At 37.7% G+C, this 25730-nt stretch overlaps 1 protein-coding gene and 1 pseudogene across 1 annotated transcript in view; one reads left to right on the top strand and one right to left on the bottom strand.

The window, feature by feature from the left end:
• Positions 1 to 25730, bottom strand: part of ARHGAP15 (Rho GTPase activating protein 15) — a 701147-nt gene that overhangs the window by 555796 nt on the left and 119621 nt on the right. The window contains exon 5 of the mRNA XM_015567142.1: positions 16524 to 16611. Coding sequence (XP_015422628.1) covers positions 16524 to 16611 — 88 coding nt within the window. The remainder of the gene's footprint in view (positions 1 to 16523; positions 16612 to 25730) is intronic.
• On the top strand, positions 10398 to 11409 carry LOC102763701 (annotated as a pseudogene).

The raw sequence follows: 25730 nt of genomic DNA, 5'->3' as shown, positions 1-25730 counted from the left end.
ACAAGCTTTTCTTTGTTTTTTGTGTGTGTGTGTTTTTCCTTCTAGTTCCTAACTCTATACCATCTTATTCTGTTAAGGGCACAAATAGAATATTGGAGACTAGCTATAGTTATAAGAAATATTGATCATGCTCTTTCAACCTTGACTGCTTTGTTCTCAATAAAGAAAACACATTCTAACCTGGCTGGGAGTTGTATGCCCCTTGGACCTATCAGGCATCTTCTTCCAGATTCTTCTTTCACCCTTTATCCCCTTCCTTCTCTGTTGTTATTATTGTTGTTGTTGTTTTCACTGACTTGTAAGTGTTGATAACCCTTGGCTTACTATTCTAGGCCTTCATTATTCCTCATAGTCTACACACTTCCTATGGGTTTTAGATTTGCCTGTGTCTGATCCATTACTTATAACATGTTGACCCCTTAAGCGTTCTTCTTAAGGAACCTCAGCTCCTTCTTATGTGGCAGAACTATATTTTCTAACTAAGTACTGGGAAAATTAATAAACAGAAAATTCATTTAAAATGGAGTCAGGAGGCTAGAAGGGAGAACTCTCACAGGTGTCACTCAATGCACACAACTGACCCCAACAGGAAGAGACTCGTCTTGCATCTCCAGCAGGAGGAAGAAAAGAATCCTCCTTGTCCAGTAACAGCTCAGCCAATGAAAAGTCATTACACTTACCATTTGTGACAGCCTGGATGGACTTATGCAAAGTGAAATGGGTCAGACAGAGAAAGACAAACACCATATATCACTTATATGTGGAATCCAAAGAACAAAATAAGCAAACAAAACAGAAACAGACTCACAGATAGAAAGAATAAACTGAGGGTAGCCAAATGGGAAGAGGATTGAAGGGCTGGATGAAAATGTGAAGGGATTATGTGGTACAAACTGGTAGTTACAAAACAGTTACAAAAGAGGTATGTAAAGTAAAGCATAGGGAATATAGTCAATAATTTTATAATAACTATGTATGGTACCAGAATTATCAGGACAAAATTTTGTAAATTATATAATTGACCACTATGCTGTACACCTGAAACTAATACAAAATGATACTAAATGCCAACTGTAATTAAAAATAAAAATAATAATTTAAAAATAAAAAGAAAAGTCACTATACTTCAAACTTTGTTTCCTTAAACAAACTATTTGTTTACAATAGCCCCTCCCAAGTCCATAACAAAACTTCCCTCTCCTTTGATTTTTTTTTTTTTTGGACTTGTATGTGGTTCACCATTAGAATGCATGTTCCAAATTGCAATTCTTTGTTTTTCCCAACTAAACCCATTTTTCTGAATAAATACTTGGTTGTCCATTTGTATAAGGTCAACACTGCCACTAGGCTATAGCACAGACACGTCAGTGAAATCACTGTCTTCTTTTCAGACTTGCCCCCTTTTCTTGCTCGCGTGGTTAGTCATCCCTTTTTCCATTTCACTTTCTTCACTTTCTGAATCCTCCCTTCTCTCACCATCCACAGCAAAAGGTACAAAGCCTGAATTCCAGAACTGTGTCCATCTTTGTCATCCCAGGACCTCAACCTCATTTGAGCTCTTTTTTTTTTCTCATCTGAGTTCTTCTGCTTGCTGTTCCCTCTGAAATAATTCAATTTTTTTAAAACCATAAATCTCACCCTATTTCTTCTGGAAAACGGAATAACGTATAAATGCCTTAGGAGGGCATATAGGCACCTTTTCATCATCCCCCAAACATTCTACTCCATTCCATTCATTCCCTCATTCTTCTAAACACCAACTATGCTAAATTCATGGCAGTTCCCAAACTGCAAGATGCTTTCACTACTTTATACACTGGTGATATGAGTGCATATGCATGCTTTTTATCCGAAACACATTTATCTTTCTTCAATCCACTTTCCTTGTTTGCCATTTGCTCCACTCCTGCTCATTTTTACAGTTTAATTCCAGTGTAATTGCCATGAAGCTCTCCTTTGTCTGTATAGGTGCAGTTGCTCACTCCTTCCAAGCATTTCCCCTACTCTGAAACACACTTTGTTACAATTATTTTTGTTACCTACACATTATAACTACTTTTGGTGTGTCTCTTTCCCACATCTATACAACCAGAGAACAATCTGGGTTTATCTTATAATACTTCTTTATTTTCCCCAAATCTAGCAAAGTGGCCAAAATAAGCACTCAACAGATATTTGTTAACTATTGAATAAATTTATGAACATCATGGATATTACAATGGGACACTTCCAGATTCATTCCAATGTATTAATAAGTAAAACTAAATAATACATCCCGGAGTGGTAGCTCAAAAATGAGAAATACATAAGAAGTAAAAGTACAATATTCCAATTTATACTGACCTTTAATAGGAATTGATCTTATACAGGACAATCAAAGCAAATGATAGAGATTTGGGGTGAATTTAAAAGTGTTCCAGAAAAAGGTAAAGTGGCTTGAATAATACTCAAGCAGATAAATACATATTTGCTTCAAAAAGAAAAAAAAACTAAAGTAAGAAAATAGAGGACTACATTAAAAAAATCCTGATCAGTAATTGATTTTTATAAAGCTAATGCAGGAAGACCCAGGCACGAACAACTTTAGGGAGTAGGCTTTATTATAAGGAAACATTTTTAGTTTGTAAGCATTATCAAACATTGAAATAAGTTATTCACAAGAGTCACAGAATTTATTTGGAAGACCAACAAGATTTTATTCAAGAAGCTTGAAATTAAAGAATCCTTTAATAAAAAAAAACATATTTCTGATTCTACAGCAATAAAATATAAAACACAAGAAAAACTCTGCTAATGAACTACATGACGCCAGTGGATCATATTGTACATCATTATAAAAATATACTTTTTAAAATTTGACTAGATATGGATTTAAACCTAAGAGTGCACATTTCTTCTGGGGTAAAAAAAATATAAATGACTCATTTAAAAATATTTAAATAGAATTATTTAAAAGTTACTGCTTTTGGACAATAAAACATAGAAACCTCATTGTGGGAACAATGTGAAGTCATTAAAAATTGATCCTAGGTCTTGTCCATTTCTGATTTTTATTATTCTCTTAGTCCATCTTTATCATATCCCAATAATAGCTGACAGGGTATTCTCTCTATAATAATGTATTTTTCTCTGACTTAGATTAAACCTTTGGGACTAAAGTTCCCATTTTTCTCTATGGGATATTTGGGGCTTTTTAATGTATATTAAGAAAATATAAAAGGCCAGATGCTCTTTCACTTGATGGTATTTTCCAGGATGAAGATTGTATATGTGTGTGGACAACAAATCACTGGGCCACTCATTGTCACACCATTATTATTAGATGCAGTTAAAAAAAAGACAAGGCTCAAATTTTATGAAACAGGATATTAGCTACCATTTTTTATTTTGGATTAATTGCTATTCCAGAATATAGACTCAGATTGTCCTTATCAGTTTGAAACATGAAACACAAAATCTATTTAGAGGAATTAAGTTTTAGCACATAACTGGTTTTGATTCTGGAAAATCATTCATGGAGGAGGAGAAAACTCACTTATAAATTTTCATTTGGGAAAAATGATTTAGGAAATAGTGCTGAATGGATACCTGATCTTATTAATGTCTAAAGTATATCCACTGTCAAGATAGAAGAGGATACTTTGAGGGTAAGATGTGGGTTTTATGTATATGAATATAAATGAGTTTAATAATAACTGAGATTGTTTCTACAGTAAAATTTCTCAGTACATTACAAGGCCAAACCAACCCAGATTTTCATAAAAGCAAATCTTGGTTAGTGATTTGGGGCACTGGAATATTATGTGTTTGGATTATTTGTTTGTTTGTTTTAAGGAGAAAGTATTCTCTCCTTTTCAAGTAATAAGCACCTATTGATTTTACTGCTGAATCAAAAACTTGCTAGAATAAATACAATAGTTTCTAGTCAGTCTACTATTGTCTTACATTTACGGTGCATAAAGACCTATTTAATTCTGCACAGTAAGTAGCCTGGGCACATTGTTGATGCCTCAGGTGCCCCCTCAGAGTCCTTCCCTAGATCCTATTCTACCCTGTCCGCCTCAGCTGTCCCTCTAGATGACCAGTCCTGATTGGACCCATGTGGTCCCACTTCCTGAAGACTGCCAGTCAGTCACTCCCTTGGAATGCTAAGCCCTCCCTTCTGGCTGTCAAAGTGCAGACAGGATTTGACTTCCCAACCACTTCCAGATCAGATGAAATAAATGCCTATTTACAGAGTGTAGGTTCTGACTTTCTGAGTAGCCATCCAAGGGGGTTCCCAGAGTCCATAGGACACAGGAAGTGAAGACCAGATGATAAACTTTAACCAAAAGGGAGCAGGAAGAAACATAGCGGATAAAACCTTCTTCCTCTGCCCCTGCTCAATATCCCGTGTCTGAGACTCTCTGTAGAGTAGTAGCCATCATGGTAGCACATCCCCTCTACTATTTCCCAACATTTCCTGCCTCTCTTCCTTTTTACTGCACCCTTTGTGCCTGGATTCAGGCCTCCCAAATAAATCATGGATACTCAATTCAGGCTTTGTTTTCAAAGGAATCGGGGCTGAGACAATTGTTACTTTCCTTGCAACAGAGATGAATAGCTCTCCTGCAGTATTGGTAAAAATGAGGTTTTGCAAAAATTTTGGATTGTATTTGTACAGCAGGTAGTGTTCTGCTACCTGAAAAATCTTTATTTTATTGTTAAAACAAACAAACAACAAACAAGCAACAAAACAAAACAAAAAACTAGGACAGAGATTTTAAATATACTGCCATTAAGTGGCAGTTTCGCTATTTGAATCTCAAATTTTATCTGGTTCCAAAGTCTGTTGTCTTAATCACTATACTTACTCTATTGCTTCACATAGTAATAACATTAATAATAGTAAATATAATTAAGTTTTATTATCTTTTGCTATTTGCAAAGTATGTTACATCAATTTTCTCATATAACCTCAAAATAGCTATAAGATGTAGTTACTCTTATTAACCCCAAACCGCAGTCAGGATCTCCAAGGATTGTAGCCACAAATACAATGTGAAGCTGTGATTCCTCACGCAGGTGTTCTGACTTAGAAACCCCTATTTCTCCCTAATGAGATATACTGCTTCTGAGCACATCTCAACTTAGTAGAGAATTTTTAAGAAAGACCAACTACACATATTCAGTAAATTAAGAAGTGCAATGTGGAGTAAAAGTCTTTTATCTTAGAGAAATGCAAGCACTAAATCAGATGCATTGCATTGACCAAAATGATAAACCACAGAGAGTCAAGCTTCATAATTAAAATAGTTTTCTGAGAGAGCCCAAGGTGAGGTTTATTGGACAGTAAGCTATTATCCATTTATAAAGCATCTTATCAATTTCATAGATTTTTGTGGTTATTAAAAATTACATAAGATACAAAATTTATTGTGGTTAATGGCCAAATCCTGAGAAAAGTATAACCAGAGAACATGGCTTCATTTATAGTGATATTGATCACTTGATTTCATTTTTCTCCTTACCAAGTTTATGTACATAAAATACTAGAATTTAATTTATTTTTCTTCTTACTTGTTTTACATCTCCACCGTCTTCTAGATTTTCAACTATTATGCTTTTCTAATTTTTAAATGTATGTTGAGACCATATAATAGGGCAAACTATGGCTATTGTAATAAACTGCCCAATGATAACCAAGCTGACTTTGCCAGAGCACTATCATTATGAGAATTAAAATATTAAAGAGAGATTTAAAATGCCTTCATTAGGCTAAGGTTGGTAGATCTATTGTTTGCCCTTCCATTTTTTAAGGTCTTTTTCAGCAGGGATCTGAATAAGGGCTCAACACTCGCTTTACAAAGATAGAATCATTTCAGATTCATTTTGCACAGACCACTCAATAATTCATGAATAGCTTTCTGATGGAAACTATTTTCATCTTTTTGCTAAATCTCATCATTTTACTCCCATAAATAAGTCCATTTTGTTATTAAAGACATACTACAGTGAATGAGCACTAGATGTATTACATTATTTAATTAATGATTGTGCTTATTATTTTGATTGGAAGTAAATAATATTAAAACAGCAAACAAAATGTTTTAATGAGACCTTTGATATTAATCTATTATTATTATTGCTATTATTATTATTATTATTATTATTGGCTTTATTAAATGCCTTAAAAAGTTTTCTGTCACATGAAGTAAAATTTGCCAGTATTGGCCCCTGACTAAAAGTAATAGCATGATATAAAGTAAAAAACATAAAAGTAGCACACACAAAAAAGTTACATACAAAATTAACATGTGGGCTTCATATTGAACATACTGACTTCAGAACCTTACAATTTTAGGTGATAAGTATTCCCTTTAATGTCTATAGTGCTTTTGAATTTATGTTAAAAGCGACACTAAGTTTTCTGAGAGTACTCTGTGATAAATGAAACAGAAACAGTTGATTGCTGAGAATAAGGTGCATTTGGTCTGTTTTGGTGGGTGTGGAGACATTTCTTAAACTAGAAATGTACTTTGCACAATGTGTTTATTTTAGTAGGGTGCAGCACTGCACATGTGAGCAGAAATCATATATTATTCATCTAGATATCTCTCTAGGATTTAAAACCACATTGTGGGACACCTGTTAGGAGTTAATTGTTCATAGAATAGATAAATTAGTGGATGCGCTAAATTACAGAGCTTCATGAAGTAATCAATCAATGGGTGTTTTTTTGTTTTGTTTTGTTCTTATGAGGTTTGTTTTTTAACCAGGAATGAGTTTTTTGTCATATCCTACGGCTTGAATCAGGTGTCTACTCCATATCAAACAAGCTCTAAATTCTCAAAGTACAGCAGGTAATTAGGAGGCAAGTTGCAAAGGAAGTGCTGGAGCCTTGGACATACTCCACTGATACTAAAATAGGTACATGTACCTGAAAAACGCAGGATGTGTGAGTAAAGGCCTCAGAGGATACATCAAATTGACAACTTTTGTTTCTTTAGGACTTCTCTAGCACCAGATGAAACAAATAACACTGAAGGGGCTTCTGAGCAACAGTTTTGCTCTTGGTCTAAATGAGAGGAAGCCTTGATCCTCGATTAATCGACTTCCTCTTTGACTTTTCCTCATGATAGGCCTGGACACATAATACCTAGTCAAACTTCTGTTCAAATATATATTTGTTAAAATAATAAAATCTATGCCTAACCAGTGTGGCTCAATGGTTTAGTGTTGACCCATGAACCAGGGTTGCAGACTTGATCCCCAGTATGGGGCAGCAGATTAATATTTCTCTCTCATCAATGTTTCTATTTCTCTATTCTTCTCCCTTCCTCTCTCTCTCTCTAAAATCAATAAAAACACGTTTTTAAAGAAGGAATAGCTATGATAGATTATTACAGGGTGAAGATGTCTGGGGACTAAATACACCTTATTAAAGGTTTGTCCCTAGCAAATCTCAGCCCATAGCACTTGTCTCAGTCCTTTTCTTTTAGTCAATCTTCCAACGAAACTGGAAAAAAAAAAGTATTCCTCTTTTTAGCACACAGGCCTTGCCCATTCTCTTTCATGACATTGTTCATATTTCTTACTCCACTGAAATTCCCTGCCTACAAATCCTCATATTGAAATTATAATCATCCTTCAAGGCCCAATTCAAATGTTCACAGATGTGAGCTCTCTCTCCTTTAAATCTCAAAAAACAAACAAACAGAAAACAACAACACCTCTTCTATGTTTCTTATTTCATCTCAACCTATTTTTTTTTGGCAGAGATGCTATAAAGCAAAGACAGTATCTTGATTATTCTTGATTATATCTCTGTGCCTTATATGTAGCCCTAACGAGCAAGCTGTTCATTGTAGGATTTCAATACATATTCTTATGAAGCCTTTTCCTACCAGGCTTATATAAATAGCACAAACTTGATTAACCAACTGCATATTTAAATGAAAGTGAGGTAAACTGTAATGAGAAACTATGTTATCTGGATCAACTCTCCAACTAAAAACAATGAAAAATGCTGGGTTTTTTTAAAATTATCTTAAAGAACAAAGGGCTGATTTTCCCACAATCTTTTCACCCAGGCTCACTGTGTTCTAAGCACCCTGGCTTTCTCCCTTCTTTCCCAAACGCCAAGCACATTAAGTTTCTGGACTTTTCTAACTTGCTGTTCTGCCTGGACCATCCTTCTCTTGGATTCCTCCAAAGCTTCCTCCATTTTCATTCAGCTCTGCTCAAATATCAATTTAAAGAGGTCTTTCCAGACTATCCTATCCAAAACAGTACACTCTTGTCTCCTTTCCTTATCATTCATATAATTTCATATCATTTTAGTTTAATTTGTATCCATCTACAATATCAAGCTTCTTTGGAGAAGGAGGGAATGTATTTTCACCATATCCCCCCCCACCCCACCCCGAAAAGAACAAAAGGCTGAAAAGATAGTGGAAGTAGAACTGAAAATAATTTTTGGAGGTGGGATTCTAAACCCAGAGAGAAAAAGTGCATATCAAGTGAACATACTGCCCTTTGCCTGAGGGCATCCTATATAATAAAAGGGTGATATGCAAATTGACCAAACAGTGGAACAACGGGGAGGGGGGGCGGACGGCAAGCAGGTGGCACCAGGCCCACCAAGGTGCATGCCAGAGGGCAGAGAGAGGGGATGGCGAATGGGGGGGAATGACAACCAGTGGCAGTGGAGGGGCAACTGGGGGTAGGTGGGCCACTTGCCAGCCAGTGCCCTCCCCTGAACAGCCTACCAAGTCACCTCCCATAGAGGGAAGCCAAACTGCAGCTTAGGCCCACTCCCTGCAGACATCCCCTGAGGGCTCCCGGACTGTGAGAGGGTATAGCCTGGGCTGTGGGACCACCTCCTCCCGAGTGCACAATTTTTGTGCACCAGACTTCTAGTCTGTTTATATTCTACATTTGAATTTAGGTCAATTGAGCTTACAGAATAATGGAAAAAGTACTGCCTGAGAGTCTTTGGAAAAGATAAAATAACTGCCTGGCAAGCAGGTGTGGCTCAATGGTTGAACATCCACCTATGAACCAGGTCAAGGGTTCAATTCCATGCCAGGGCACTTGCCTGGACTGTGGGCTAGATCCCAGGTCAGGAGCATGCAGGAGGCAGCCAATTGATAATTCTTTCTCATCACTAATGTTTCTATTTCTCTCTCCCTCTCCATCTCCCTTCCTCACTCTGAAATAACTTTAAACATATTTTTTAAATGATAAAGAACCAATATTAGATGTGTTGCTTTTCTCCAATCCCAAGGGATTATAAAGAAGACTGCCTTTGTAGATGAGTAATGTAATAGAAGAAAAAAACAAAGAGTAAAGACTAATTCTGTCTCAGAAATTATAGCACAGCTGTAGCCGTCCTATTATGTACATACTAGAGGCCCAGTGCATGAATTTGTGTACCAGTGGGTTCCCTCAGCCTGGCCTGCAGGATCAGGCTGAAACTGGCTTTCCAACATTCCCTGAGGGGTCCTGGATTGCAAGAGGGAGCAGTCCCGGAAGAGGGACCCCATCAGTGCATGATTGGGGCCAGGGAGGGACGCAGGTTGGCCAGCCGGGGAAGGACCACAGGAAGGCTCCAGGGCATGTCTGGCCCGTCTCACTCAGTCCTGATCAGCCAGACTCCAACAGCAAGCTAGCCTACCAGTCAGAGCATCTGTCTCCTGGTGGTCAGTGCACATCATAGCAACTGGTCATCCAGTCAACTGTCTGACCCCTGGTGGTCAGTGTACATCCTAGCAAGCAGTTGAGTGGCCTTAGCATATCATTAGCATATTGCACTTTGATTAGCTGAATGGATGACCGGACACTTAGCATATTAGGCTTTTATTATATAGGATAACGTAAGAGGTTTAAACTGTTAACCTAGATTGAGCTAATCAATCACTGGGAGTGTCCCAAACCCCTTGAGAAAAATGCAAAATGGTCTGGAATAGGACATATTTATTCTAGGCCTCAGAGAATCTCCCATGATATTTCAATAACAATGATTAGCACACAGGCAAAGATGACCAGACATAAAGGAAACAAAGTAATATGGGTGAGAACCAGCAGAAAGAGACCACAACTTCTGATGTTAGAATCACAGGACAGAATATAAAACACTGCTTCCCAATTGAAAAAAAAAAAAAAAGATTTGTGTTATACTTGTAGGAAACAACTATAACAAATGACAAAGTAAATTTTAGAAATGAAAATTACAATAATTGAAATGAAAACAATGTTTATCACAAAGGGAAACTGAATTAATTAATTAATTAGAATATAAAGCAAGATAAATTATTTGGAAATTTCAGTTCAGAAAGACAAACATAGAAAAAAGAAGAATGTAAAACATCTTGAGAACAGAGTGAGCAAACAACATAAGTTTAACTAAGGCTTAAAAGAAAATAAAAGAGAGAGAATATAAAATAAGCTACATTTGAAAAGATATTACCTGGGAATTTCCTAAAAAATATTAATGGCAGTTATACATAATTTCAAGAGGCCCAACAATCCAAGCAGGGGAAATACTAGTAAAAAGAGATTACATCTGCATGCATCATGGTGAAACTGTGGACAAGCAGTTAACTTTTGATCATAGTAACAAATGACAGAAAGCAGTGGTGCTCTTTTTCGTGGCACCTCAGAGGCAGTTGGCTGCTTCAGGAATGAAACTAAGCATTGCTTTCCTGGCCACTGGCTGCCAGAAACTCATTGACGTGGATGATGAATATTCACTTTGTACCTTCTATGAGAAGTGTGTGGCCACAGAAGTTGCTGCTGACGCTCTGGGTGAAGAATGGAAGGGTTCTGTGGTTGGAATCAGTGGGGATGGCACAGAAGGTTCCCATAGAAGAGAGTGTCTGCGGCTGGGTAAGGGGCACTCCTGTTATAGGCCAAGGTGGACTGGAGAGAGAAAGTGTTCAGGACTGCATTGCGGATGCCAATCTCGGTGTTTTTAATGTACTCGTTGTTTAAAAGAGGGGTAGAAAGATATTTCTGGTCTCACTGATACTACTGTGCCTCAAAGCCTGGGGCCCAAGAGAGCTGGCAGAATCCGCAAACTCTTCTATCTCTAAAGAAGACTATGTCTGCCAATATGCTGTGAGAAAGCCCCTATACAAAGACAGTAGGAACCTCAGACCAAAGACCCAAGATTCAGCGTCTTGTTACTCCACGTGTACTGCAACACAAACGTTGTATTGCTCTGAAGAAACAATGCACTGTGTAAAATGAGAAAGAGGCGAAAGAATATGTTAAACTTTCTGCTAAGAGAATGAAAGAGGTCAAAGAAAAATGTCAGGAACAAACTGCCATGAGACATAAGCTGTCCTCTCTGAAAGTTTCGACCTCTAAGTCTGAGTCCAGTAAAAAATGAGATTGAGTCCACTCAAATATAAGGACAAACATCAAATTTCAAAAACAAACAAACGAAACATATGCACACACAAACAGTGGAATGATATATTAGATGTGATAAAAGAAAACCACTGCCCACTGAAAATTCTATATTCAGAGAGAATATATATTTCCAGACTAAGAAGAAATAGAGACATTTAGAAACAAGCAGGCACTGAGACAGATTGTCACCACAAGACCCTTACTATAGGAATTTCTCAGAATACACTTTAAACAGAAGGAAAAGTGATCCTAGAAGGAAGGTCTAAGATGCAGGAAGAAATAAATAGCGAAGAACATTGTAAATATTGGGCAAATGGAAACTAACATTGACTCTATAAAAGAGAATAATGTCTAGTGGTGTCAAAAAAAAAGAAGAAAAAGAATAAATTAAAATACCAAACAGCAAAAGCATATACACTGGGGAGAGAGAGAGAAGAGAGAGAGAGAGAGAGAGAATGAACTCATGGTCACAAACAACAGTACAACAGTGTGGTGATTGTCGGGGGTGGGGTGTTATAGGGGGAAGAGGGTATGGGGGGAATAAATGGTGGTAGGAGAAAAAATAGCCAGGCCTGCATGGCTCTGTGGTTGAGCGCCAACAGACAAACCAGGAGGTCACAGTTTGATTCCCAGTCAGGGTGATCAATGAGTCTCTCTCATCACTGATGTTTCTATCTCTCTCTCCTCCCTTCATCTCTAAAATCAATAAAAATATATTTTAAAAATAAAATGAATAAATTACATTTTAAAAAGAGATAAATAGCCTGGCTCAGTTGGTTGAACATCGTCCTTTGCACCGAAAGATCACTAGTTCTGGTCTAGATCAGGGCTCGTGCCAAGGTTGTGGACTCAATCCCCAGTGGGGGCAGGGGGGTGCAGCGGGGGGTGATATTTGTCTCTCATTGATGTTTCTATCTCTCCCACTTCCTTCCTCTCTCTGAAATCAATAAAAACACATTTTTAAAAAGACATAAGTAGATTAAACATATTTTAAGCTAATGTTTTGGAAGAGGGTAAAATATTTGATTAGCTTTAGCCTTTGATAAGTATCAATGTTATAATCCTAGGTAAGCCACTAAGAGAACAGAAACAAAGTGCATCACTACCAAAGAAGTAGAGAAAAATACAGAAGGGTTTAAAAAATGAAAGAAAAAACAAGACATACTGAGAGAAAAAAACAAAAACCAAAAGAAACATGCACTATGAGTCCATATATAGAAATTCAAAACCAGACAAAGTAAACTATATTTTTAAGGTGCATAGATATAAGTGGGAAAATAAGGAAAGGTAATAAAATAGTGAGTAAATGCAATTTTACCCTGTGGCCATGGATGAGTTTGTGTTGACATAAGGAAAAATGTCAAGGGGTGGTGCTTCTAGGGTGGATGGGGTCTATATCTTGACCTGGGTGGTGATTATATAGAAGTTTGATGAATAATTTAAAATATTTGTATATGTTTTATACAGTTTACTAAAAATGGCTTCTGTATTATTTCCCAATGACAATATCTAAAAATTTTAAAGTGAGTTAAAAATAAGAATATATGAAAATCTATGAGACTATGAACACTGCCCTTTCCTGCATCATACGGCATATGCAGATCTAAGGACACTGGTGGTTTCCAAATGCTGCTCCTCACTGGAGTGTTGGCCAGTTGGCATCAAACTTTCTCTGGTCTGAGGTGAACAACACAGAGACAACATAAGTGCACACAGAACACAGAAAGGGGGCAGTTTTCTGTCTTGCTAAAGACTTCCATTCTGAGGTTTTATCCTACCTAGGTTTGGGACTGGGTGTTTTATGTGTCCTTTTTCTGTTAAAAAGTGAGAGTGGCAGTAGGGGGTAAGTTCTTCTTTAATGGCCTTACTAAGAACAAACAGAGTCAAAAACAAAAAATAGGTCAGTCCTACTTTCCTTTGCAGAGTTGACTGAGGACCCAGAGCCTAAGAATGTCTAAGTTGCAAACACCAGTAAAAGTGATTCTCTGTCTATTTTCAGGGAAAGGGCAACTTTCAATAAAAATGTGACTTGATAATGAACTGAAACAATGTCGGTGAGAATGAAAAATTGCCGAACGTGGATTGTGGTATCAGGCACAACATTTTGTGACATGCTGTATTAAATGTGAACGCCTTAAGGGGAAGAGTCAATGAAGGAAAATGTATATGGACATGCAGGAGGTTACATCTAAAGCCTCGAATGGAGGGATGGCTTCATTTTCAGAATTATTCAGTGCTCAGACACAATATTTTATGCTGCCTATGAGTATATATATTTGTCTTCTTGGAGGATGTACATATTGGTGAAACTTGAATTAATAGATTTTCTCTCCTGTACGTGTCTGAATCAGTTCAATTGCAAAACTAACATAGGGGAACAATTGGGTTATAATAACTTTCTAAATGATGTACTAAAGAATATCATAAATATATGCATATATTTAATAGACTACATTATAATAGAACATAATAAGTATTTTATGGTTACTATGTTTTATTTTATTAACTAATTCCATTCCTTACTAATTATGCCGGCAGATAACACTATCCCCATTTTAGAGATGAGGATTCCAAAGCTCAGAGAAGTTGGGTAACTGTCAATGGCAAAACTAGAATGGAGTTCACAGTGGTTGAACATCAAAGTCCTGCTCCTAGCTACTTTGTTGCTTAGTTCACCACTGCATTAACATTCAAAGAGCATTCCTGTAAAGATTAAAATGCCACTTACTCTTTTAAACCACATCTGCACATACTCAGGCAATTTCTACTGACCCCTTGGAAGGAAGGACAGCCTTTTCCCCAGAAGCACATGAACAACACCAGGACATGTGTAAGGGGGCACAAGAAAAATTCAGAAATTGGGGCATAAATCTCTTTCAAAACAAAACCACAGCATCTTTAATCAAGGCCTGGCAATCATCGTATCGTTTCTCCGAGGCTGGAATTGGGAAATGTGGGCTATCCCACTAGGCCTTTAATACTTGGTTAGAAATGTATCCAAGAAGTTGACTAGCAAGACAATTCATGCAGCACAAACACGAATCTGTAATTCTCTTCCCCAATTACCACAGAGCACAGTTGGTTCCTGCCCTAAATTCCCTTTGAAGACAATGAGTGCCCAGGAGAAACCGTAAGATCATTGAAAACGGGGCCAGAAGTCATAAGCAGGGACTGCCAAACAACCACCAAAACCTGTTAACAAGTTTCTTCAAGGAAAATCTATTGTCAATGTACAACAATTTCGAAGGCTGAACTGGAGGCATGAGATTAGTGAGCTGACTTGCAAGGTTTTCCCATAATCTAAAAGGGAGCTTTAAAATTAAACAGCTGATAATTATCTTCTCATACGAGGAGATTAAAATAATAAATATAAACCAAATGCTTCAACTTGGAATCAAATCACTCCCATTTCCCCAGCACATTCACTTAAACTCTGCCGCAGTGGGATTTGGTCACCAGGGAGGAGAAAGATCATCCTCTCAGCAGCCCAACTCAGTTAGGCAAGCGCCCGCCCTCCCTGACTAACTTCCTTCCCCTTAGAACTCACTCAAGGGGAGACAAAGGGCCTGTGAGGGGGTGGGGGCTGTTTTGTGCCTGGCCCTTAGGGATACTTTATTTTTCTTAAAAAGATTATCTTACTGTGGCCAAAAAATAAAAATAAAAACCCTAAAACGACTTTCTGAGGCAGTTTGAATTAAAAATACAAAGGGCTGAGATATATTTTTAATTTATTCATAATTAGTTTACAGATTGGACTGCACTGAGATTCCAAAATCAGCAAGCCACTTGGGGATAAAGGCTATTGCAATTATCAGGAGCAAGCCAAATGCTACCTTTTGTTCTTACTAAAATCTTCTCCTTTAAGTAAAAACGTCTCCTAGCAAACGATTTTCTATTTCCCATTTAAAGAGGATTACATAGCATACACGACTAGTGGCTGGAAAGCAAAGAACTTCCCATCGTTTCATTACCTGCCAAATACAAATTAGTTCATTGTGGCTGACTCCTGCCAGGCACCCCTTTCCCTGCCGCCCATCAGGCCGATGGGGTATGGCAGGTGGGTTCCTGCCTGCAGGCCTTCCTAATCAGGAGGCTGTCAGATACGCTGCCTGCCCACTGTCTCCTACATCCTGTGGCAGCACTAGTGTTTGGGCAGCAAGGTTTAGAGGTTGAATTGCCCCAGTAACTAATACAAAATTGTTCCTACTTACTATCACTGTCAAATCTCTGCGGGCACATGTGAGGCCCTCCTCCAGGTACAATCAAGACACCCTACAAATTTCACTTTGTAATAACCAGAGGATACAGAAATTGTGTTAGCTCCATTAGATGGAGTCATAGATACATTCGGAAAGGTTAGTGGGATATAGTGAATGTCCCAGCTAGACTAAGATAAAAAATCACTTTGTTAACTTAGAGTGTTTCCTCATTGGTAGCACCCTAAATTAAGGTGCCATTTATAAACAGTTTATTATTATTTATTAATGTGTAAAGCACTTTATAGCATGCTAGATAACAACTTAAATTCATGTATTAAAGATGCACATACATGGTTTAATACGATTTACGTCTTATAATATTCTTTACAACAGCTTCCCATAGTCTCATCCGTTAAGCATTTATTACTAATGCATTTTATAACACCCTTTATAATACATTATTTGAGCAAGTAGCTGCATTTAGTGATCATTTCATAAATAAGAATAAAGCATTTATAAATGGCACCTTAATTTAAAGGGTTACCTTCGTATTACCAGATAGCTGCTCACTATTCATCTCATTTTGTGATGATTCTCCAAATGCACCACTTAATAAAACAGACACCAAGTTCTATTTTCCCTTCATCTGATTAAAAGTTTATTGAGCCATTTCCTCCATTTGCTTTCAGATGGTGGTAGCTTGGAGGTTTTAGTGTGATTTTTGCTGAATCAAAACTTTTTAAAAATATATTTTTTATTGTTGATAGTATAACAGATACCTCCCATCTTCCCTCTTCCCCCTCTCTCCTTACCTCCCCCAGATCTTCACTACCTATTGCCCGTGTCCATGGGCTGTGCATAAAGTCCAAATGTTTAATTCAACGGTGTTTCTGTAAAGATGAACAATAGAAACAGAAAACTACCCACCATATTAGGCAGAGCCTGTTGCTTGGATTCTTTGTAAAATTCAATTTTTCGACTTGAAAGGACAATCCAGGAAGTAGACCAGTTTTTCCTTGGGGAAAAATAAAGGAAAAAAGCATTATCATTTAAAGAAATTAATCATAGACTAGAAGCCCGGTGCATGAAAGTCATGCAAGGGTGTGTGTGTGTGTGTGTGTGTGTGTGAGTCCCTCAGCCTAGCCTGCACCCTCCAATCTGGGGTTGTCCTTCAGCCCAGCCTGCACCCTCTCCAATCTGGGACCCCTCGGGGGATGTCCAACTGCCGGTTTAGGGATCAGGCCTAAACCAGCAGTCAGACATCCCTCTCACAATCCGGGACTGCTGGCTCCCAACTGCTTCTGCCTGCCAGCCTGATCACCCCCCAACCACTCCCCTACCAGTGTGATCACCCCCAACCACTCCCCTGTCGGCCCGATTGTTCCTAACAGCCCTCCCCTGCCGGCCATCTTTTGTCCACATGGGGGCGGCCATCTTGTGTGTTGGAGTGCTGGTCAATTTGCATATTACCCCTGTATTAGATAGGATACAGTATGAACAACATTTGGATTAATTAGAGGCTATATTTTTAACTAGAATTCCTAAAAGTATTTTCTTTATTACAGTTGATAAGTGGTATGGAATTTAGAGAATATAAGGACATTCTGTAATTTTTAAAGATCGTGGCATTTATAGTAAAAGTTTCTCAATTCATATATCCTCCCCAAATTCTTTTCAACCACTGAAAATCCAGTTTTAATGTATCCATGTTCCCTATAACACCCGCTCCATAAAATTGTTCCTCCAGCAAGCCAAATATAGCAAAGTAAAAATAGGAATCAGAACACCTTCTTTCATTGTTACTTCTCATCATTGATTTAATATATTTCTGAGTCTTAAAAACTAAACAGCTAATGTGTCGCTGCCTAATTCAAAATATTTTTAATGTTGAATTTCACTAGAAATCAAAGAAATGCAAATAAAAAGAGTGAAATGCTTTTTTACCTCTTTGCCAATCAAATTGGCAAAAATTTGAAGGAATAAGACCAAGGGTTCTTGAACATGTGGAGAAATGTATTCTCCCATACAATTTTGGTGGGAGTATAAACTATCACATCTTTTCTGGATGAATTAGGCAATATGTTTTATAATAGTCTTTAAAAATGTGTATATGTTTTGAGTAAACAAGTCCATTCTTATGAATTTAAATGTATCCTACAGAGATCATCTCACAAGTTGTTAAGGTTGTGTGCACAAGAATGAATTGGATCATTATTTCTTAATTCTATAACTGAAGTATCAAAAAAGAAAAGATTGGTATTTAAGCTGCACATGACAGATTCCTATAACGGAATAAGGATCCTTATGCTGCAGAATAGGGGTGGGGAATGTCTGGCCTGAAGGCTGTATGAGGCCCCCGGAATCATTTCATCTGGCTCTGCCAAGGCAACCACAGGCGGGACTCAAAATTCAATAAATCTAGGAGCTTTTTTCATAGCAACATAAATTTACATTAAGTTAATTATATTAAGCAAATGATGTTATAAATATCCAAATGGCCCTTGGCAGAAAAAAAGATTCCCCACCCCTCCTATAGAAGAATATTGACATGAGAGGATTTTAATGCAGACCATAATACAATATGCAATTTATAACACCATGCTATTTACCTAAGAGTGTCCTCACACATCCCAGCCTCTTCTTCTTATTAATTCTTATTCATTGGGAGTTTGAATATCACATCCTCCAATGTGCCTTCTATAACTTCCTCACATAGTATTTATGACAAATTAAAAACTAGTTTTTATACATGTCATTTCTATCTCCTTGTTTTTAAAAAGCCCCCAAAATGATAAAAAGTATTTCATCTTTACAGAAACATTCCCAAGTGCCTAGCATAGTGCCTTGGACAAGTAGATACTAAGTGGGGATTTACTGAGTCAATGATTAAACTCAGGCATGGGGGAAAAGCTGGATATAACAACAGTTAATTCAGGTGGTAAAATCACAGCTTTTAATTTTCCTTTGTATTTCTTGGTGTTTATCAAAATAAGTTTCTACCCAGTATATCATATTACTGTAATTTGCTTTAGTTTAACACTCATTTCAAAGTAGCTGACTTCATTTTACAAAAGTGGTTTAAAAAAGAAGTTTACAGAAAGACTTTATTCAGGTCGACAGAAAACTACACAAAAATATGTTTTAAATGACCAGTCAGGATCTTTGTGTAATTTATTTCCACTTCTCCCTTAAGATCTAGGGGCTTGATTGAAAGGACAACTTTGACTCAATCAAGTTAATATTTATAAGATTAGGATGCTCTTACATGCCTGAAGCTATCTTACTAATATATCATCACGTTAAAAAAAATAACATGACAAACAGAAACAAACAATGTGTATTTTCCAACTTACAAATATGAACACTATGTTCTTAGATCTACTTTTCTGCAAATGAATAGTCACTTTTTCAATCAAATGATAATAAAGATGCTGGGGGGACAAACAGAAAAAACAAACACGTAGGCCTTTTCTCCCCTTCACCCTAGTGCCCATTTGTCCTTTTAGGTAGCAGCAAGTGAATTAGAGCAGCCTTAGCCTTCTCTTCATGAGGTCATATTAGTTGGCCCCATAATATTAGGGGGGCCACAGATAGACAAGAGGGAAACATTGGAAAGACTGCTGGTCTAGACTGGGCATCTATTATTTCCACCCCTAATTTTGACTGCATGTGATCAGACTATGTCGTATGTGCTTCCTGTCTGTAGCAAGTCCTGGATAAATAGTTTTCATTTGAATCTGCTTCAGATGTTGATCATTTATAGGATTTATTGGCATTATTCTTCCCTTTCTTAAACTTGGAGCTGGGACTGGTTAGAATCAAAGTTGCATGAAATTCAATTATCTCGTGGTTCTACACTAGAACTTCGAACTGCCTTGAAATGTTCCATTAGGGAAATCTGAAGAACAAGCCAAAGAGGGTAAGAAATGCAGGTTTTGAAGCCTTAGTAATAGGCATGGTCCTGACACTTTGCATACAGTGCTATTTTGTTTTGAATTTATCAACTGCAAATAATGCCTCAACAGCAATAGATTAGGAGTAAAGATGTTCCCAATTGGCTTAAAATAATTTTGTTTCATAAGGAAGAAGAAAATGATGTTGTAAACCTTTTAGATGTCCCAAATTAATTTCATTTTTTCATAGTTGCTTTAAAAATAATTAGCACAAATCATATTTTGAGTACTTAGCATAAGTTTGATTGTCTAGTGGAAGTTTAGCTTCACAAAATAGATGTCAAAGGTACTAATATGGAAAACGTGGTTCTGAGAGTTTAGGTAACTTAAAGCCATGCATTTTAATTTCAGAGTCAAACCCAGTTTCTCTGACTCCAAAACCTGTACTCTAATCTGTTCACTAATTTATACTGTCATTTTTTAAGGATTAAGCAGCACAATCTTGGGTAAGGAGACTGTCAATGTGAGATTTTGTCACAGTTTTAGCCAAAGTTCTCCAATCATAAAAGCTATTGTGTATAACCTGTAACAAGAGATAAGCCATCCGTGCTCTCTTATAAACGATTTTACCTGATGCTAATTAGAAGTTTGGGCAAAGGCCAGACACTCCCAAGCTCTTTCCTTCTCTTAGAAGTTGCACTGGCTTAAGAGTCACATGAGGAACCCTTCAACTCTTCCTAAGAATCCAGAAACAGAGGCGTGCTGCTAATGAGGGCACCTGAGTCTCAGTCCTGCTATGTGATTATTCTGTGATGTGCAGACTCACCCACACTCAGTAGGGAGCATCAGGCTAGGAAGTGGCTGAGAGTTCACTTCATGGGACCAACTTTTACCGGATGACTTAAATTGGAACCTCCCACTGCTGAACAAAGTACTCTAGAGACTTGGCCATCATCCTTACAGTATCTGTCCTGTCCATCGGAGAGGTTTGTCCATCTGATAGGTTTGGCTCACTGTGTTGCTGTAGTTCTCAGAGTATTAGTGGAAGAGCTTCTTAACCTCATTACTCTAACACACTGAGCCTTTTGAATGCGTTGTCAGCTCTGGAGAGAGTGTGAAAAGTGTCATTTGGCAACGTTTTGCTTTGACTTGAACCTTTCTTTCATGCTTTCTGTATGCAATGAAATCCTTATAGGTGACTGTTTGTTCAAAAAGTAAGCTTAGCCAGGACAGGTGACTCTAGCACCATCTAATGAAACTCTCAAAATAGACCTTTTGAGGATGAAGCCGTTTTCAGGATGGAACATTAGACCCTCTACTCTCCTAGTTCCCCCAAAGAGACGTCATCCCTAACCTGTTAGGGCTTCTCCGCTTCTGGATACAGAATCTGACATTTAGTAGGTGCCTGCTGAAAGTTTTTTAGTAAAAAAAATATATATTTCAGGAAGGTCACACATCTAGATTTTTCCTGCTCTGTGTTTGCTGTTATTCATTAACAAAGACTACTAAAGCACTTATCTCCTGCATTTCCTGTTTCTGTTTCTTAGTTCCCTAGGGTTTTGATATGTCATGCCTAGCATTAAAAAAAAAGATTTAACACTTCTGGTTTAGTATATTTTGGCTAATTTATAATTCTAGTGCCAATACCTAAGCTTCCTAGAGGTCTGCCTGACTTTTTGGACTTGTGTCAATCAGATGATCTGGTATTTTATATGCATCAACTAATTTAATTTCTAAGCTAATTACAAGTATCTACTGAGCACCTATCACATGACAGACACAGTTCCAGGACTGAATATATAAAGGCAAATAAGACAGACCTTAAGAAGTCTACCTGTAACTCAGAGGAGATGGGGAATAAACATGGAAACAAATAAATTCTCCAAACAACATTGGGAAGTGGGTAATACACCCATTTTACAGGTGAGGAAACTAAAGCTTAGTAAGGCTGCAGACTACTCAAGGGCACAGAAATCATAAATGTGGGATTGAGGCCACATCTCCTGGACCTTCAAGGCTATGTTCATTCTACTGCATCAGCTGTCTCTAGAGCAGGTTGCATGCAACTCTTCCTTAGTCCTATAAGGCACAGGTATGCAGAGCATCACAAAAGGCTCTGAGAAAGGAAGATACAGAACTGTTGTCACTAGTTGAATGTCTTTATTTTTGGAGAAAGGTCACTTTATAGCCTGACCTGGGCTGTCCTGGAATGATGAATTGCAAGCCCGTTTATTCCTACCTCCTCATGATGGCCACGAGGTAAATGTATTCACTGGTTGGAGCCAATTAATGTCTCATCTTAAATAAGAGAACACTTTTTTTTTTATTTCCCACAAGGAAAATAAAAAAAAAAACACTTGGATGGACTTAAAGATTAAGTAAGACCCAAAGCTCAAGAACTATCCCACTTCATTAAGTCAGAGGCCTAGGAATAGGTGAGCCTGTCTCCCCACAAATTTACAGGGTATCAGTCATGTGAGGCATTGATATTGAGGGTAGTGACTCAGTGCAGGAAACAGATACAAGAATTGCAGGCATTTACTTTATTTTTTTTTTTTTTGTACAAAAACAAATCGCATCTAAGGGGTCAAGGTGCTTACCACAATTAGGAAGAGGAACTACATTCAAATAAAGACTGATTTATGCAATTAGTGAGACACTTAAAGGGCTTTCTTAAAACAAATTGTGAGTTGTGAAGGTGGAAAAACAAAAAGAAAAACACAAACATAAACACAAACAAACAAAAGAAAAGAACAAAAAACAAAACAAAACAAAAAATAACAAAACTCTATAAGGCATCAGCTCGGCTTAAAACTCTGCATTCTACAACATGGACACCGGATGGCAGCACATAATAACAGCAACTTTGTAACTGCTTATCTGAGGAGCCCTTGATGGAGAATGCCCCTTAAACTACTCATTATGGTTATAAGAATGTCAGCTCGAGCTCCAAGTTTTACACAGTCATTTGCTCCAGCATTAAACTTTAATCCTACACTCACCTCTCTTATGCCTCCTTGGATAATGAAAGGGTGGCTAACCAAAATGCAGAAGAAAATATCTGAGATTTCTTGGTAAATTTCAGACCTTCTTTCGGCTGCCTGCCTTTGTTAGCTGACATGGTCACACTGGATTTGACTTGAGTTCGCACCCGGGGAGGGAGTGAAAGTAATTTACTCTAGTGTCCCTGGCTAATTTACCACAAAATCACTCAGATACTGTTAAATGTTCTGACACGTTCTCAAACTGGTGCGTTAGAAACTTAATTCTTCCTTCCCATTTTTTAAGCCTCTTATAACTTGTCATGTCTAAAAGGAGGGTCAAATAGACATGGAGGTATAAATATACACGTCTCTACCAGTACTGCAAGAAACAGAAAAGCTTTACATATTCAAAGAGCTATCAGATGTTGGAAATTATAACGGAGCAGATGAAGAAAATCATAAAACCAAAGCAACCTTTCACAAGTTTATTTCCACATGATGTGGTCTCCAAACCTTCCTTTTAGTCCTCATTACTGCACGCAAAAAGAAAGACGGGCTCAGCCTGGGGTGAATTACTGGGATCCCGAGCAGAAAGTGCTAAAGAAAAATAAGTCAGAAGTGCACTTTCATATCACATTCTAAAGGAAGTCTATTCTTAGGAACAATGGTTTAAAAAAAAAGAAATAAGAAGAAACAAACAAAAGGTCTAATAGCAATGGGCCCTGGGGTGAAAATGGCACCAGGGGACATAACCCTGCACCACCTTTATTCCACTTCTTCCCACCGCCCTCCTCTGCCCACCTCCCCACCCAATGTGTGTGTGCGCGCGCACACACACACACACACATGCACTTCTCAGACCTATCTGAAGATCAGAGGGAGAAGGGACATGTGACTAGATGTGCAGAGCTACGAATAAGACAATGAGACAACGAAGGGGCAGGCATGAAGGGAGAGTGCAGAGGGAGAGACAAGGGCACTGAGAGAGTGTACATGCTGCCAGGTGCCTTTTGTAAATTAAAGGATTGAAAGTAACTTTTCACTATTGTCTCAGAGCTTCAGAGAGGCTGGTGCTCCTTCTCATTTGGGATCTGGAGGCCCCAAAGGAAGGAAGCCCTAATCTTCATCAGAAAAACTAAACCATATTTTCAATGTATACAATTAAAAATTAAAGTTGAATGATGAATGCTTTAGGCTTTCAATCCTGTCTGTGATCACTGGGGAAATTTGTGGAACTTCATTTCAAAATAAGGCTAAATCTATGGTCCTTTATGAATGTAACATATAGCCAAAGTGTCCTCCTTCCCTGTACCCACTCTTGCTCATATTCAGAAATAGGTCAAACTTTTCTTAGAAAGAGAAATATATGAAAGAAGGAAGCTAAAGAAAGAAACATGGGGAGGAAGAGGAACAAAACAAGGACACAGTACATGACGTGGATGACATTATTATGGATTTCTGAGTAAAAAACTTTATAAATATTAATAAAATAAAGTTGCTAAGTGGCAATTGAAGCCCTGGGTACTGTCGATGATACAAAATAAAAGAATGGTTTTTCACTCCCTGGACTCAAAAGGCTTCTACCAAGAGGGAAAAAACTAACCTATTTCAAACAGAGGGTGAGGCTAAAATCTTACACTAATCTTTTGTACAATAAAGTTTGGAAAAAAGGAGAGGTTAATACAAGTGACCAAGTTTCTCTACTTGTAAAATTGAAAATAATAATACAGCCTATCTTAGAGTATTATTTCAGTATTACTGGTAAAACATTTAGCCAAGTGCTTGACAGGTAAGTACCAATAATAATAAAAGCGTAATATGCTAATTAGACTAGACATCCTTTCGGAAGACCTTCCAGACAAATCTCGGGCTCCGAGGGAAGCCTGGGTCCTGGGTGCCAGAGAGAAGCTGGTGCCTGCAGCCGGAGGAAGGAAGGCCAACTTTTGCATGAATTTCATGCATCAGGCCTCTAGTTTATTAATATTATTTACTAACTCCTCAAGATGTATAAACATATATTAAAGTACCTTGATAAATGGGTAAAAAGTTATCAAACAAAATTTTACATAGAAAATACAAATTATAACAATTACGGTTATAATCTCTCTATATATAAAGAGCCAGAGGCAATCACATCCGAAACAACTGAATGGATGACCGAACAGGCTGCGTGGGGCGACCAGACGGGCAGGGGGGTTAGGGAGAGATGACCAAACGACTGAACACCAGGCTGCATGGGGCAACCAGGCTGGCAGGAGGGTTAGTTAGGGAGGACCAAATGACTGAGCAGCAGGCTGTGTGGGGTGACCAGGCCGGCAAGGGGGTTAGACCGTACCCTTTTATGTAATGATGTTTACTTTGAATTTATATTAGTTCACACAAACACTCCATCCATGCTTTTGTTCCGGCCCTCCAGTCCAGTTTAAGAACCCACTGTCGCCCTCAAGTCAAAAAGTTTGCCCACCCCTGGGTTAGAGGGTGATCAGGCTTGCAGGCAGGCGAGCAGTTAGGAGCCAGCAGTCCTGGATTGTGAGCAGGATGTCCGACTGCTGGTTTAGGCCCGATCCCCAGTCGGACATCCCTCGAGGGGTCCCAGATTGGAAAGGGTGCAGGCTGGGCTGAGGGGAACCCCCTCCATGATGAATTTCATGCACCAGGCCTCTAGTGTAATAATAATTTAATATTTACTAAATTATCAATGGGATAAAGTTACACATTTTTAAGGTTATGATCAAACTGAACATTTTGTTGGCAGTTACAAAAAAAATATAGACTCCTTGGGCAAGAAATATAATCATACATAATAGGCATATTTTTAAATAAAATGGTCATTTGATTTAATCAAGTAATGCAGGGTTAGCATTTACCTAAAGAAAATATAAAAGAAAAATTGACAAGTATTAGGAGGTTTGCAGCAATTATAACTATTTTAGTATAAAACTGGAATCAATTTAAAAATCAAATAAAAGAGGAGTGTAGACTGGATTAGTGTGTTACAGTCCCATCAACATGGTGGAATATTATATGTTACTAGTGGCCCAGTGCATGGATTTGTGCACATTTGAAAGGAAATAATTTGAAGAAAGATTCTTGTAGTAATTACATTACTGCAAAAAATTACATATCAAAATAGTATATATAATATAGTATTATAAAATTAAAATACAAAATGTTTTAATATTTAATTGCCCTGTGTAAGTCAATGTTCATTTTTAAATTGCCAGTGTGCATCACATGTACTGGCTGTGTGTGTGGGC

This window comes from Myotis davidii, unplaced genomic scaffold (genome assembly GCF_000327345.1).
Source record: "Myotis davidii unplaced genomic scaffold, ASM32734v1 scaffold560, whole genome shotgun sequence".
Classification (NCBI taxonomy): Eukaryota; Metazoa; Chordata; class Mammalia; order Chiroptera; family Vespertilionidae; genus Myotis; species Myotis davidii.
This window is presented reverse-complemented; position numbering and strand designations above follow the sequence as displayed.